Source organism: Oncorhynchus masou, chromosome 20 (genome assembly GCF_036934945.1).
Source record: "Oncorhynchus masou masou isolate Uvic2021 chromosome 20, UVic_Omas_1.1, whole genome shotgun sequence".
In the NCBI taxonomy this organism is placed as follows: Eukaryota; Metazoa; Chordata; class Actinopteri; order Salmoniformes; family Salmonidae; genus Oncorhynchus; species Oncorhynchus masou.
In genome coordinates this window covers 4,401,488-4,418,862 of record NC_088231.1, presented here as the reverse complement: position 1 = coordinate 4,418,862, position 17,375 = coordinate 4,401,488, and the positions used below count along the sequence as shown (strand labels likewise).

General features: G+C 41.5%; 1 protein-coding gene across 1 annotated transcript; it reads left to right on the top strand.

Annotated features, from left to right (window-relative positions):
• The first annotated feature begins 9,524 nt into the window (after positions 1-9,524).
• LOC135506721 (SLAM family member 5-like) lies at positions 9,525-17,000 on the top strand. Its single transcript, XM_064926062.1, has 6 exons — positions 9,525-9,662; positions 14,370-14,681; positions 14,809-15,090; positions 15,222-15,338; positions 15,727-15,797; positions 16,392-17,000. Exons 1-6 carry the CDS (start codon positions 9,608-9,610, stop codon positions 16,509-16,511), a joined length of 957 nt encoding a protein of 318 aa, XP_064782134.1. The 5' UTR covers positions 9,525-9,607; the 3' UTR covers positions 16,512-17,000.
• Positions 17,001-17,375: the final 375 nt, after the last annotated feature.

The following is a 17,375-nucleotide window of genomic DNA, read 5'->3' as shown; positions in this document are numbered from 1 at the left end:
CGTCTCAGTGTCATTTGGCTTCCCTTGAACGTGGTCAAAGTTGTGGACATTTTTTACAATTTTGTCAAGGCTTTCCGCGCACATAGAGGGTTAGCTTCATCCTGTGGGAAATTTTGGGCTGAAAGGCCCAGAGGAGAAGCAAAGCTTTAGCTTTGTTGGTGAGGAGGTGTCATATTACTCTGTGCCGAATGGCCAAGAGGAAAAGACTTTGGGACAGCTGAGAGAGCTAATGTCTGAGAAAGATATAAAGGAAAATATATATATTTTTTATAAAAAATAATTGACATACAGCACCAGTCAAAAGTTTGGACAAACCTACTCATTCAAGGGTTTTTCTTTATTTTTACTATTTTCTACATTGTAGAATAATAGTGAAGACATCAAACGTATGAAAAACACATAAGGAATCATGTAGTAACCAAAAAAGTGTTAAACAAATCAACATATAGATTTTAGATTCTTCAAAGTAGCCACCCTTTGCCTTGATGACAGGTTTGCACACTCTTGGAATTCTCTCATCTCCATGAGGTAGTCACCTGCAATGCATTTCAATTAACAGGTGTGCCTTGTTAAAATAATGTATTTCCTTCTTAATATGTTTGAGCCAATCAGTTGTGTTGTGACAAGGCAGGGGGGGTATACAGAAGAACGTCCTATTTGGTAAAAGACCAAGTCCATATTATGGCAAGAACAGCTCAAATAAGTAAGGAGAAACGACAGTCCATCATTACTTTAAAAGACATAAAGGTCAATCAATGCAGAACATTTCAAGTGTCTTCAAGTGCAAAAATCATCAAGCGCTGTGATGAAACTGTCTCTAATGAGGAACACCACAGGAAAGGAAGACCCAGAGTTACCTCTGCTGCAGAGGATAAGTTCATTACAGTTACCAGCCTCAGAAATTGCAGACCAAATAAGTGCTTCACAGAGTTCAAGTAACAGTCCCCTCTCAACATCAACTGTTCAGAGGCGACTGCATGGATCAGGCCTTCATGGTCGAATTACTGCAAAGAAACCACTATTAAAGAACAGAAATAATAAGAAGAGACCTGCTTGGCCCAAGAAAGACGTGCAAAGAACATTAGACCGGTGGAAATCTATCCATTGGTCTAATGAGTCCTAACTGTAGATTTTTGGTTCCAACCACCGTGTCTTTGTGAGACACAGAGCAGGTTAACAGATGATCTCCACACGTGTGGTTCCCACCGTGAAGCATAGAGGGAGAGGTGTGATGATGTGGGTGTGTTTTGCCAATGACACTGTCAGTGATTTATTTAGAATTCAAGGCAGAATTCTTCTTCTTTAGACTAGTTGAGTATCTGGAGCATCAACATTTGTGGGTTCGATTACAGGCTCAAAATGGCCAGAAACAAAGGAATTTCTACTGAAACTCGTCAGAGTGTCTAGTTTGAGAAACAGACACCTCACAAGTCCTTAAATGGCAGCTTCATTAAACCTGTAAAACACCAGTCTCAACCTCAACAGTGAAGAGGCAATTTCTTGGCAATTTCTCGCATGGAATAGCCTTCCTTTCTCAGAACAAGAATAGCTTGACGAGTTTCAGAAGAAATGTCTTTCTTTCTGGCCATTTTGAGCATGTAATCGAACCCACAAATATTGATGCTCCTACAGCAGGCCAGTTTTATTGCTTATTTAATCAGTACAAAACTTTTCAGCTGTGCTAACATAATTCCAAAAGGGTTTTCTAATGATCAATTAGCCTTTTTAAAATGATAAACTTGGATTAGCTAACATAACGTGTGTCACGGTTTTCTAATGGTGAAGGAGAGTCAGACCAAACTGCAGCGCGTATATTGTGATCCATGTTTATTTACACAACGTAACACGAATCCAAAACACAAACTCTACAAAACAATAAACGTAGTGAAAACCAAAACAGCCTTAACTGGTGCAAACTAACACAGACTACAGACATCAAGACAATCACCCACGACAAACTCAAAGAATATGGCTGCCTAAATATGGTTCCCAATCAGAGACAACGATAAGCACCTGCCTCTGATTGAGAACCACTCCAGACAGCCATAGACTTTGCTAGATAACCCCACTAGCTACAATCCCAAATACATACACACCAAAACCCCAAGACAAAACACACCACAATACAAAAACTCCATGCCACACCCTGGCCTGACCCAATACATGAAGAAAAACACAAAATACTTAGACCAGGGCGTGACAACGTGCCACTGGAACACAGGAGTGATGGTTGCTGATAATTGGCCTATGTAGATATTCCATAACAAATCTGCCGTTTCCAGCTACAGTAGTCATTTACAACATTAACAATGTCTACACTGTATTTCTGATCAATTTGATTTGATTTTAATGGACAAAAGAAATGTAATTTTCTTTCAAAAACAAGGACATTTCTAAATGACCCCAAACGTTTTAATTGTAGCGTATATATATACATATATATACAGTGGGGAGAACAAGTATTCGATACACTGCCGATTTTGCAGGTTTTTCTACTTACAAAGCATGTAGAGGTCTGGTTTTTTTAAATCATAGGTACACTTCAACTGTTAGAGACAGAATCTAAAACAAAAATCCAGATAATCACATTGTATGATTTTTCGTATGATTTTTTTTTCATTTCTATCAGTATCTTACAAATCCTGATATAGCAGACTGAGTAATTACAATTGAATTGGTTGATGAACACGAGAACATAATTATCCTATCAGTTTTAGTCATGTTACACTGTATGTACAAGTTGGTAACCTGTACAAGTGTGAGGTGTGAAATGGAAATGTGTTTTGTTGCATATCCCCTTCCCCCTGAGACACCCTCAGAGAGTGGGGTTTCTACCAGGGATCGGCCAATACCCCTGGAGCAATTAGGGTTAGGTGCCTTGCTCATGGGCAGAACGACAGATTGTACTTTTCATTTACTGGCCCAGTGCTCTAAACTGCCAGGTTATCTGCTGCCCTAGTATTACAGTATTGCTCTTTTGGAGCTAGAAACATTAGCATTTCGCTGCACCAGCAATAACATCCGCAAAGTATGTGTATGTGACCAACAACGTTTGATTTGATCTGCTTTTTGATTAGGTGCAGTACTTTCCATGGTATCAATACATAACCATGCTGTTTTGACACTTTTACATTGGAGTTTCACACAGCAGCCGTCCCTAATCTTTGCTAAGACTCCGCCTTGAGTGCAAGAGACAAATAAGTACCATGTCCTCAAAATTAACGTAACTTTATTTGGCATTAGCCCTACCCTACTCTACTTTGCTGCTTGTCACCTTGGCCGTGTGGTTGATGATATCAGTCAGAGATGGTGTATTTCTCCCTGCCCCCATTATCTATCATCTCTGTTTCTCTGCAGCCCCACCACATCCTGTCTAGCTTAGAGACCCTAACTAGACGTCTGGTTATCTTACCCACTTTAGTTGAATGCACTTATTGTAAGTCACTCTTGATAACAGTGTCTGATAAATTTAGGTGCAGGGGACTTAGAGGATGGTTTGTGGTGTCAGATCTCTTGCTTGAGAGAAGCTGTTCAGAGACAGAGGGATTTATCACATCTCCCCTATAAGAAGAATGACAGCGACTGACCCATATAGGCTACTGACCTCAGAGAGAACAAATAAGCGATAACCACACGCTGACATAGATGGCAATCGTGCGTGAGTGTGCATGTACACTTCTCTAACACACACACATACAGACAATATGGGGGTGTTGTGGGGTTGACTGAATCCAAGTATGTTGACATTCGCTCATTTGTATACATTTATTAGTGCAGTTTTACTTGAGCTAAAGCAACCAGGTTAAATTATGAAGTGAATGAGAGAGTCAGAGACCGGTACAGCTATATGCAAATTTGATGTTGATGATACATTCAGCCCTGTATGTCTGATTGTGGCCAGGGTAAATTATTCATTTAAACGCTAAAGCAGTTGATGAGCTCTTTGCCAAGGCACATTTCAGCCCCCCACACAGCTTGTTTATCCCACCCACCCCTACCAAGTACAATCTACTAGGTTTAACCTGGCTGAGTTGTCCCAAGAAACACACCCACACAGATCTCTGGTTACCCCACACAGGACCCCAACCCTCCCACAATCTGGCTGTTCTTCCAAAATGTATTCCTGAGACACATGTCTGTGTTGTCAGCTGCAGCCCAGACTTTACCTTTGTGTGTGTTTTTGTTATTTTTTTAATATATATTTTTTATTTTTTTATTTTACCTTTAACTAGGAAAGTAAGTTAAGAACAAATTCTTATTTGCAATGACGGCCTAGGAACAGAGGGTTAACTGTCAGGACTTCCACCGAAGTTGTTCCCTCTCCTTGTTCGGGCAGTGTTCGGCGGTCGACGTCATTGGCTTTCCAGCTGCCACCGATCCATGTTTCATATTTCCTTTTGTTTTGTCTGTTTTACACACCTGGTTCCCATCTCATGATTATGTTCCTTATTTAACCCTCTGGTTTCCCTTTCTGTTTTGTGTGTGATTGTCTTCCGTGTGTTGGAGTTTGTATCCTGTTTTGTATTTGTTTTATATACTTGTTTTATAATTTTTGTTTCCGTTCTCGGTTGGAGTAAATACAGTGGTTTTACTCTTACCTGTGTCCTGCGCCTGACTCCTTCGCTATCCTCTAGATAGACTCTGACATTAACTGCCCTTTTCAGGGGCCGAATGACAGATTCTTACCTTGTCAGCTCGGGATTCGATCGAGCAACCTTTCGGTTACTGGCCCAACGTTCGCGGGTCTGATGGACCCACAACATTATTGAGTTTTTAAAACAATACAGACATAACAATTTACGTAAAAATACTTGATACTTAGATGTTGACTTATATCAATTACAAGCAAAATAGACAACATACATGGTTAATATGTGCCATTTACGTCTGCTAGATCACATTTATCAATAAATGCGCAGTTAGTTTTTTAAATAAAATGTGATTTTTGAACAAATATAAATTAAACAAGGTTTTCATCACTATTGATGTTTATTGCTTTGAACTGAACAATTTGGAAGGACAAATGTTACATTCAGTATTTTTTTAAATGATAAATGAGCCCCATTGAACACAAATTAAGTCTGGTCTATACAAATCAAATCAAATGTATTTATATAGCCCTTCGTACATCAGCTGATATCTCAAAGTGCTGTACAGAAACCCAGCCTAAAACCCCAAACAGCAAGCAATGAAGGTGTAGAAGCAAGGTGGCTTGGAAAAACTCCCTAGAAAGGCCAAAACCTAGGAAGAAACCTAGAGAGGAACCAGGCTATGAGGGGTGGCCAGTCCTCTTCTGGCTGTGCCGGGTGGAGATTATAACAGAACATGGCCAAGATGTTCAAATGTTCATAAATGACCAGCATGGTCAAATAATAATAATCACAGGCAGAACAGTTGAAACTGGAGCAGCAGCACAGCCAGGTGGACTGGGGGCCGCAAGGAGTCATCATGCCAGGTAGTCCTGAGGCATGGTCCTAGGGCTCAGGTCCTCCTCCGAGAGTAAGAAAGAAAGAAAGAAAGAAAGAAAGAAAGAAAGAAAGAAAGAAAGAAAGAAAGAAAGAAAGAAAGAAAAAAAGAAAGAAAGAGAGAATTAGAGAGAGCACACTTAAATTCACACAGGACACCGGAAAAGACAGGAGAAGTAGTCCAGATATAACAAACTGACCCTCGCCCCCCGACACATAAACTACTGCAGCATAAATACTGGAGGCTGAGACAGGAGGGGTCAGGAGACACTGTGACCCCATCCGATGATACCCCCTGGACAGGGCCAAACAGGAAGGATATAACCCCACCCACTTTGCCAAAGCACAGCCACCACACCACTAGAGGGATATCTTCAACCAATAACTTACCATCCTGAGACAAGGCCGAGTATAGCCCACAAAGAACTCCGCCACGGCACAACCCAAGGGGGGGGGCGCCAATCCACCATGAGGGAGAGAGTTTTACTGTGTGTGTGTTACAAATGTATTTCTTGCACTTGATGCATGTGTACTGTGTCTTCCAAGACCTTCTTGGGTCCACACGCATCACAGCGCTTCTTCTTGTTGCTACCAGCTGCAATCTAGAATGATGAAAACACTGAGTTCAGGAGTTTTACTAACATCTCACTCACTCACTTCTAATGTTACAGCAGGCTAAGGTAAGAGAGTCCGACACACACACATGCAACAACATCACTCACACTTACTTCAGGTGTTTGTTGGGAGTTGTTGGTTCTGAGGGTTGGGCAGATGGGGCACCAGCATCCTCCTCCTGAATGGTCCTCATGATTGCTGCAGAAACTGGGGTCTTTGGGATATGTTGCCTCCTCTGGTTTGAGGTCTTACCAATACCTTGCCCAGCTCCTTGAGAAAGAGATGTCTCCTCTGGAGCTTCACTCTGTTCCAATCTGGGTTCAACACCATCCAGATGACAAACGAGTTGTCTCCCGAGATGCCCAAGATGTTGAAGAATATCACAAGTGGCCAGCGTAGGGTTCTTCTTTTTCAACTTTAGCCAGTCACTAGCTTGTCTAAATTGTCCACCCCTGCTTTTGTGGCATTGTAATCCATTATAATTTCTGTTTTTGTTATGTTAAAAAAAAAAATATGTTCCTGGCCACAGAATCTCCCATCCCTATACAGCGTACTCGTGAGTACCACATTTTTGCCTTTCTTTGGTATGTAGGACAGTAGGTACGTGTCGGACGTGAACAGAAACTTAGAGGGATTGATCGACCTGTTCTATGCATTCAACAGCTGAGGTCAGAGCTCTCGTGAGTACCACATTTTTGCCTTTCTTTGGTATGTAGGAGAGTAGGGACGTGTCGGCCGTGAACAGAAACTTAGAGGGATTGATAGGCCTGTTCTATGTATTCAACAGCTGAGGTCGGAGCTCTGGCATGTTTTTTGTACTGTTCCTACCATCGTCAGGATCCTCTTGAGGAGCTACTGTCCCAGCTTGTGTGAATTAAAAAAGTTATCCTATGTGATGCTGTGGCCACCTGTGTCAGGTCCAGGTCAACACGCATCCCTTGGTGTTTATCAGGGGTTCCTCCATCTGGCTTCCAGGCATATGATGAAACAGCATCACAGGCAACCCAGATCTTGATTCCATATTTTGCGGGATTAGACGGTATGTACTGCCTGAAGGGGCCCCTAAATGGCATAAACTGCTCATCAACAGTAACGCTGGGCCCAGGGTTGTAAAACAGGGGAAGGCGGTCCATCCACTTGTCCCACACTGACCTGCTTGCAGCTAGCTTGTCTTTCTGTCACCAGGCTGGTCTGGGGTCTCGGTCATCGAAGCGGATAATCCTGGATAATCCTAGATCTCCTCTAGAGCAGTGATGTTTTGGGGCTGTTGCTGGGCAACACGGACTTTCAACTCCCTCCAGAGATTTTCTATGGGGTTGAGATCTGGAGACTGGCTAGGCCACTCCAGGACCTTGAAATGCTTCTTACGAAGCCACTCATTCGTTGTCCGTGCGGTGTGTTTGGGATCATTGTCATGCTGAAAGACCCAGCCACGTTTCATCTTCAATGCCCTTGCTGATGGAAGGAGGTTTTCACTAAAAATCTCACGATACATGGCCCCATTCATTCTTTCCTATACACGGATCAGTCGTCCTGGTCCCTTTGCAGAAAAACTGCCCCAAAGCATGATGTTTCCACCCCCATGCATCACAGTAGGTATGATGTTCTTTGGATGCAACTCAGCATTCTTTGTCCTCCAAACACGACGTGTTTAGTTTTTAACAAAAGTTATATTTTGGTTTCATCTGACCATATGACATTCTCCCAATCTTCTTCTGGATCATGCAAATGCTCTCTAGCAAACTTCAGACAGGCCTGGACATGTACTGGCTTAAGCAGGGGACACGTCTGGCACTGCAGGATTTGAGTGCCTGGCGGCGTAGTGTGTTACTGATGGTAGGCTTTGTTACTTTGGTCCCAGCTCTCTGTAGGTCATTCACTAGGTCCCCCTGTGTGGTTCTGGGATTTTTTCTCACCGTTCTTGTGATCATTTTGACCCCACGGGGTGAGATCTTGCGTGGAGCCCCAGATCGAGGGAGATTATCAGTGGTCTTGTATGTCTTCCATTTCCTAATAATTGCTCCCACTGTTGATTTCTTCAAACCAAGCTGCTTAAATATTGCAGATTCAGTCTTCCCAGCCTGGTGCAGGTCTACAATTTTGTTTCTGATGTCCTTTGACAGCTCTTTGGTCTTGGCCATAGTGGAGTTTGGAGTGTGACTGTTTGAGGTAGTGGACAGGTCTCTTTTATACTGATAACAAGTTCAAACAGGTGCCATTAATACAGGTAACGAGTGGAGGACAGAGAAGCCTCTTAAAGAAGAAGTTACAGGTCTGTGAGAGCCAGAAATCTAGCTTGTTTGTAGGTGACCAAATACTTATTTTCCACCATAATTTGCAAATAAATTCATTAAAAATCCTACAATGTGATTTTCTGGATTTTTTTCTTCTCATTTTGTCTATCATTGTTGAAGTGTACCTATGATGAAAATTACAGGCCTCTCTCATCTTTTTAAGTGGGAGAACTTGCACAATTGGTGACTGACTAAATACTTTTTTGCCCCACTGTATTTAATCTATTTTGAATTTAGGCTGTAAAATGTGGAATAAATCAATTGGTATGAATACTTTCTGAATGCATTGAGTTAACAAAACATTAGGAACACCTTCCTAATATTCAGATTGCACCCACGTTTTCTCTCAGAAGAGCCTCAATTCGCCGAGTTATGGACTATACAAGGTGTCAAAGGGGTCCACAGGGATGCTGGCCCATGTGGACTCCAGTGCTTCCCACAGTTGTGTCCTTTGGGGGGTGGACCATTCTTGATACACACCGTGAAACTGTTGAGTGTGAAAACCTAGCACTGATTGAATCGGATTAACAGTGACCTCAATGAGGTATTATAGCTTTCACCTGGATTCACCTGGTCAGTCTATGCCATGGAAAGAGCAGTTGTTCCTCACGTTTTGTGCACTCAGAGTTCATATCTCACATAATAGAACACAGTCTACCATACAAGATCATTCAAAGTGCAAACCATTCACAGTGGAATTCTCTATTTTCTCCACTAGAAGGTGCGCTTTAACAACATACACTTTGGTTCGTCACTACACAACAAGTCTACTAACCGGTCTATCTCAAGAAGGATGGGCATTATATGTGTAATGAGCTCAGAGCTGATGGCAATAATGGATTATATGATTTCTCACAAATGCGTCTTCTCCAAGGCCTCCGTCTCCACAGGGTGTTCTGTTGTTGATGGTGATGATGTGATTACTGACAGGGTTGACAGCTACACCACTGTAGATGGAGTTGTAATCTCCTCTCTCTACCTCCAGAGGGAGAGAGGTTGGTAATGATATTAGGTGTGTAATCATTAATCCAAACTGTTGCAACTAGAACTAGAGTTTCTATTGGACAATGTCAGGTAGGTCCCTACCTGTTCCGTTTGCTTACATTTTAAGTAACAGAATCGGCGTAATGAATACAGCCCAGGGAGCTGCTGGTCTGGTTGAGTCTATTCTCTCCTCTGTACAAGGACAAGATCACATCTTGCACACATCTGAACAGCTCGAGCTTTAGAGCAATGAACCGTTTGTTTGGATGGACAAGGCTCATGCTGCTATGTTTCGTAATTGATGGTATGTTTCTTTTGTTGTTACTGATTTGCTTCACTAACACAAAGTGTTCAATGTTTTAATTGGTAACTTTTGATCTATCATACGTTTGTACGCTTGTTGTGTTTCTTGACAAGGGAGCCAAGACTAGGGCTGTAGTGTGTGTAGCACAGACCGAATGGGAATATTTACATTAAGGGATAGATACAGACAGAGACTAGTTTCTAAAAAAGAGCAATTTCATGGGATGAAAGAGGTGTAGGCTATAAAAGTGTGTGTGATCTATACACCAACTACAGAGTATGCCAATACTTTATTGATTCATAAACTAATTGAGATGAGAGATTAACAATCTTTTGGAAACAACAGGCAGACAACCTTTTATAATTCTCGGAGACTGAGACTGTAGCTAGTCATTTGAAATTAACTCACAGAGCTCACAGGCTCACTGTGTTTAGGCTCACAGTGCCTGTCCAGGGGAGGCATAGCTTTTCAAATCTTATGGGGCTTTCACAACAAATTGGTTTATCTGAACTCTGGCGCATTTCCCCGTTATTTCGTATCGTTGAACTGGTGTGAACACTATCCCATAGTCAGGAGTGCATTAACATAACAACAATCAAAACAATCAATTCATAATACATTAGTTGCTCCGCTCATAAGGTTGTTAACATACTCTTATCTTACTCAAATCAATCAGTCAGTTAAAATAATATAATTTACTTAAAAATCATAATTAAACCCCAATTCATTACTCAACCCGAATTTAGAATGACAATGCTTAGTGTTTCACATCAGTTAAGCTATCACTTAAAGACAAAACCCTCAACTTAATGCACACCGACTCTGGCAGAATGTACATTTAACATACAGTATAATTATCCACAATTCTAATATTAACTTCCTAATCATGATCATAATTACAGATCAGTATCTCAAAGCATTCTTAGTCTAAATTACTATACATTTAGCAGTGTAAACCTCCACGATCAACCTGATACCCCAAATGACAATTTTAGACATTCCGAAATCAATTACAACCATTCGATACATAAACATTATTAAAAACATAATATCGTAATTTCAACCATAAGCCCTATTGTAAAATGTATGATTTCCCCCGTCATTAATCTACACACAATGTCCTATAATGACAAAGCAAAAACTTTATTTTTTAAACATTTTTGCAAATGAATAAAGTCATCTTGTTTTCCATGTAAAATAGTCTTTGGGCCTCAAAAACATTATCCACATCAAATAAAATGTTTAGAATTGGAGAAATTGATGTTTTCTCTCTTGCAAGTCATATGGTAAGTGTTAATGATTTAAAGTCAATTACATTCTAGTCGAAAATTCTAGTGAATAGGATCCTAAACCATTTTCGATGAAATTATGTTTGGTATGTGAGTTTGTGTGGGTGAGACACAAACATAGAAAGATATTAGGCTTATACCGTATGCATACTTTATTATCATGTGCCTGGAGTATGTACGCTGGAGGCTCCCTTAGTATGCAAATCGGTGATGATGAAGATCATGTTAATCTTTACCAATTTGCATATCTCATTCGCTTAGAAAATGTGAAAACAATGTTTCACAAAAGCACTGTACAGTTACACTCTCAGGCCTACACACCCCCCCAAAAAATGTAAATCAAAATCAAATCAAATTGTATTAGTCACATGCGCCGAATACAACCTTACAGTGAATTGCATACTTATGAGCCCCTAAAAACAATGTAGTTTTAAGAAATACGGATAAGAATAAGAAATAAAAGATGTAAGTAATTAAAAACAGTAGTAAAAAACAATAGCGAGACTATATACAGAGGGGTACCGGTAAAGAGTCTATGTGCTGGGGCACCGGTTATATGTACATGTAGGTAGGGTTATTAAAGTGACTATGCATAGATGATAACAACAGAGTGTAGCGGGGGAGGGGGGTTATGGTCTGGGTAGCCGTTTGATTAGATGTTAAGCAGTCTTATGGCTTGGGGGTAGAAGGTGTTTAGAAGGAGGAGCCTCTTTGACCTAGACTTGGCGCTCTGGGTACTGCTTGCCATGTGGTAGCAGAAAGAACAGTCTATGACTATGTTGGCTGGAGTCTTTGATCATTTTTAGGGCCTTCCTCTGACACCACCTGGTTTACAAGTCCTGAATGGCAGGAAGCTTGGCCCCAGTGATGTACTGGGCCGTTAGCATCCACCCTCTGTATTGCCTTGCAGTTGGATTCCGAGCAATTGACATACCAGGCAGTGATGCAACCAGTCAGGATGCTCTCGATGTAAAACCTTTTGAAGATCTGAGGACTCATGCTAAATCTTTTCAGTCACCTGAGGAGGAATAGGTTTTGTCATTCCCTCTTCATGACTGTCTTGGTGTGCTTGGACCATGTTAGTTTGTTGGTGATGTGGACACTAAGGAACTTGTAGCTCTCAACCACTGCAGCCCCATTGATGAAAATGGGGGCATGCTCAGTCATCTTTTTCCTGAAGTCCACAATCATCTCCTTTGTCTTGATCACATTGAGGGAGAGGTTGTTGTCCTGGCACCACACGGCCAGGTCTCGGACCTCCTCCCAATAGACTGTCTGGTTGTTGTCGGTGATCAGACCTACCACTTTTGTGTCATCTGCAAACTTAATGATGGTGTTGGAGTCGTGCCTGGCCGTGATGTCATGAGTGAACAGGGAGTACAGAAGGGGACTGAGCACGCACCCTTGAGGGGCCCCTGTGTTGAGGATCAGCGTGCGGATGTGTTGTTACCTACCCTTATCACCTAGGGCCGGCCCATCAGGAAGTCCAGGATCCAGCTTCAGAGGGAGCTGTTTGTGAGTTGGTCAGCGCAGTACACGTCCTGGTAATCCATCTGGCCCTGCGGGCCGGTGAATGTTGACCTGTTTAAAGGTCTTACTCACATCGGCTGCGGAGAGCATGATCACACAGTCTTCCAGAACAGCTGGTGCTCTCATGGATGTTTCAGTGTTATTTGCCACGAAACGGGCATAGAAGTAGTTTAGCTCGTCTGGTAGGCTCGCGTCACTGGGCAGCTCTCGGCTGTGCTTCACTTTGTAGTCTTTGAAAGTTTGCAAGCCATGCCATGTCCGACGAGCGTCAGAGCCGGTGTAGTATGATTCGATCTTAGTCCTGTATTGACGCTTTGACCGTTTGATGGTTTTGTCGGAGGGCATAGCGGGATTTCTTATAAGTTTATAAATGACTTTATGCTCCTTGAAAGCTGCAGCTCTAGCCTTTAGCTCAGTATGGATGTTGCCTGTAATCCACCGATTGTGGTTGAGTTACGTAGGGTCAATGTGGGGACAACGTCATCGATGCACTTATTGATGAAGCCAGTGACTGATGTGGTGTCGGAGGAATCCCAGAACATAATCCAGTCTGAGCTAGCATAACAGTCCTGTAGCTTAACATCTGCTTCATCTGACCACTTTTTTATTGATCTAGACACTGGTGCTTCCTGCTTTACATTTTGCTTGTAGGCAGGAATCGGGAGGATAGAATTATGGTCAGATTTACCTAATGGAGGGCGAGGGAGAGCTTTGTATGTGTCTCTGTGTGTGGAGTAGAGGTGGTCCAGAGTTTTTTCCCCTCTGGTTGCACATTTAACATGCTGATAGAAGTTTAGTAAAAACGATTTAAGTTTTCCTCCATTAAAGTCCCCGGAGAGCCACCTCATGATTTGTTTTTGAATGGTCTAAGATCCCTCCCTATGTGTTCTCCAATCTCATAAAACATTTTATAAAAAGGCTCAGTGTCGTTATCCTTGCTGGAGTATTGAAAACAGGAAATACAATTATCGTGACCCCCATCTTTTTTTTCTCCATTTTTTGTATTACTTGTAAAACAAATCTCTTAATCTGAACAATTGAATTTGTATAAAATAATATATTTTTCAATGTTTGGAGTGTGCAATATAGTTCAGTATATAGTTTTTTTTTGCTCATCTTTATCATGTGATCCAATAATTCCCGACCACACTGTACAGACAATTTATACAGTTCACTATAGAAGGACAAATACATTATGTACATTGAGCTAATAACCTGGGTAACCTAACCACATACAGTAAGCCTATGTCTCTTCAGAGGATGTGACAATGAAACCAGTGCTTCATATGAGAACAGGATCCACCACCTCTCAGTTTTGGACTGTTTCATTCCGAAACCTATTTTCCAGGATCCAGTACCTCTTGTGGCATGAACAGCGGCTCCCCGTCATTCAGGGCAGGTGAGGCACCGTTTTGAGCCTCACCTGTTTAGCTAATGGAAATGTGTTGAATATCCCTCTATCATTTGCTTTTCAATGATACTTGAATGTTTTATTTTGTAGGAAAAGAAAACAATCAATTGGTGAAAGATTTTCCCTTGCTCAGAGAATGTATGTGAACTCAACTACAGACCAAATATTAAACTACCAGTCCTTAAACTTTGTTTCCTGACCTTCACCATCACATCAGACCTGTTATTAGCTAAGAAGACCTGTGATACTCAAGTCAATAGTGTTGTTCCAGGCTACTACATTGTAGACGTGCTGCACAAATCTACTAATGATTGAATGTCATTGTTATCTTGTGACATCAGATTGCAATATCATATGGATGCGGTTACTGACATGTTAAGCACTTATCCAGGTATTGTGAGATTTATTGTGTGACTGTTAAGCAGACCTCCTGGAATACTGCTATTGTGTTGATATCAAGTCTCTCTCTGTCCACAGTTCTCTGTGCTTCCCAGCAAACAGTCAACACTGAGACTCAGGAGGTGAAAGGCATCGTGGGAAAGACTTTATCTTTTCCAGAGAGAGTGTTTAAAACTGGATATGTAAGGTATGGAGAAGACACTACTGCAAGTGTGATCAATGGACAAAGCCATATAGATTCAGATGGGAGATTTAAAAATCGCCTTCACTGGGACAATGTGACAGGATTATTCAGTCTGTCAGATCTACAGATAGAAGATGCTGGGGTTTATTCTGTGGAGAATAAAGACGGAGAGAAGAGGATACCTAAATTTAACCTCACTCTTTACTGTAAGTGTGTGTGTGTGTGTGTGTGTGTGAGAGTGTGAGAGTGTGTGTGTGTGTGTATGTGTGCTATATTACAAAAACATTCAATATAAGTTCCATTCCTCCAATGTATTTGCTATTTGTCTTCCAGATGTTGTTTCCAAACCTCAGGTGACAGAGTGTGACAGCAGCTCCTGTAGTGTGGTGTGTTCTGTGGACAATGAAAAAGAGGTGACCTTGACCTTGTACAGGGGAGAGGAAATACTAACCCAGACCAGCAGTCCTGATCTCATCACTGATCTCTCTCTCCGTTTGGAGGTAGAGGGAAAGGACTACAACTCCACCTACAGCTGTGTGGCTTCCAACCCTGTCAGCAATGAGACAGTTCTTGTCCCAAAATGTTGCAGTGAAGATGGCCATCCCAAGGAGACAGGTAAGAGTATCAATTCTGAATTAAAGCCATCCAGAAAATAGCAACTACCAAAATAATTAAGTGGAACTATTAGTTCAGCCCATTTAAAACATACTTTACACAAATCGTTTCCTTGTTTTTATTTATTTCAGACATGAATGAGAGGACATGGGGTATGCTTATTATTGCTGTATTCTGCGTTATGGTGGCCTCAGGACTGGTTGGACTTGCAATCAATCGAAAGAAGAGGGGAAATGAACACTCACAAGGCAGGTATTCATCTTTTAGAGGTCTGAGGTCAGTCAAAACAAGTCATCATCTGCCTTTTTTTATTATCAAGAATAGTATTTTGGAAAAAGTAGGAACTGTTTACTTGAACACAGGATGCAGGTCAAATAAAGTGGCACACTTCCTCTGCTTGGTCAGACAGTATTATTATCATCTCAGACCTTCACACACACAAACACACTCTGACAATCATTACTTTAAAGATTGGCTTCTATGGTGCCAAAAAGACCGCCAGCAGAGAGACAGGTACCCATCGTAGCAGTAGTCGTGAGGGTTTACAGAACCTGTTCAGGAGATGAGCGTCTGTACGTCTCTGTCAGTTAGTCACACCCCCGCCTTATATCTAATTGACTTTATTTGTCTTCATAGATTCATCCGAAGGAGTGCAAGTTGACAATGAGTATGCAACGATTATTTACATAAAACAAACAGATAACCAGGTTAGTAATAATGCTACAGGCTGATAGACAATAAACCAGCTTTTGCAGCCCTCATGTCTACAACTGTAAGCTTGAACACTATGAAAACATCTTCTATCTGTAGGCCTGAAAGACTGAATGATCCTGTCATATTGTCCAAGGTGATTTTTAAGTCTTGAATTGCACATACCACCTGAGTTTGATACCAGGCCTGATGTCATTGCAAGCAGTTTTGCCCATATCATATGGTTGGGTTGCACAATGAGAAGCAACGCAGCACATATGGTATATAGTAATGCCTTCGATCTTCATATAGTCTTTTAGAGCATGTGCAAAGTCTGTGGACTTTTAAAGTTAGGCTTTGTGGTTCCACCCACTAGTTGTAGGAAAGATCCTAGATGTGTTGTGATGACAGTTGAGTTCCCTATTGCAGAAAAATGAAAGTAGACAAGAGAGCGTCAGATGTGTCTTGTTTCTTTCCCCTGGCACAAAGTATCTAATAATGAAACATATTATTATTTTTTGTTGTTGGTGCTTTCCTACCCACTTTCTCTGTCCCTTTTTCCCTGTACCTCTCATTCCTTCCTTCCTCCCTACCTCCCTCTCCGTGTCTAGGAGGAGCGAAGAGGTATACCAGAACTGGAGTCGCGTAGAGACAACTCTGAAATGGCATCCGTTTATGATTCACTCCAGTTACATCGCATGGCTGCCAGCGGGAATGTTGACACAGCATGACGGAACAAAACTGGAAGTCACTGAGAAGCCAAAATGATAACTCATGAAGAGGACATTTAAACAAAATGAAAGTTTAAAAAAATATTCACCCAGAAAACCTTTTCGAGGCACAGTTGTTATGGGAGAAAATTCCCCTGCAACTGTTGCGCTGATATAAGTTCAGGGTTTCTTTGTAGGTCATTCTCACAGACCTGTCAAATAGAGACCTCGATAGCGTCCACTGATACGGACCAATTCAATAACTATTGAGTTAGTAGCAGGATCAGGATAATCCTTATTTTCAGATGCCTTTTGTCCCAAATCCTAATGTATAGGTTAAAACAAATGGAACATGTATTTTAATACTGGGCGCAACTTTGGTTTTTGAATCGGGGGGGACCGATCGGATAAACACTCCAAACAGCTTACCCGCCCACTCGAGGCGTCCGCATGGTCCTAAAGCACACCATTGCCTCGTTTTGTATCACATTCCAATGATAAAACTGGGGGGGGGGGGGACAAAAATGCTATTTCAGAATGTGGGGGGGGATGTGGCACCCATGGTGTTTGCTATTCTACTGCTGAACCAAAGCTTCTTTTCAATAATGACTGTTCTGTTGTTTAAATGACTGTATATTTTATAGCTGCTCATTGTTTAGCTTGCAGCTTTGTATAGTACATAAAAGAGCAGGCGTTTGAGATAAAGCCACCTACTCGTTGGCAGCTATGACTGTTAGACTACTTTAGGTCCATAGATTTAATAACAAAAGGTCCATAGATTTACTTTTTTTAATGTAGATCTTGATTTGCCATTTGATCTTGAGTGTTTTTTTTACTCTTCTTATCGCTATTTGCAAAATGTTGTTCTGGCCTAACTTGTCTCTC

Bases quoted from the DNA above. Each gene is read 5' to 3' on its own strand.
- LOC135506721 (XM_064926062.1), top strand. From the start codon at position 9,608: ATGAACCGTTTGTTTGGATGGACAAGGCTCATGCTGCTATGTTTCGTA. The intron at 15,091-15,221 runs GTAAGAGTATCA...TATTTATTTCAG, and splicing joins TGGCCATCCCAAGGAGACAG to ACATGAATGAGAGGACATGG. The intron at 15,339-15,726 runs GCAGGTATTCAT...TTGTCTTCATAG, and splicing joins GGGAAATGAACACTCACAAG to ATTCATCCGAAGGAGTGCAA.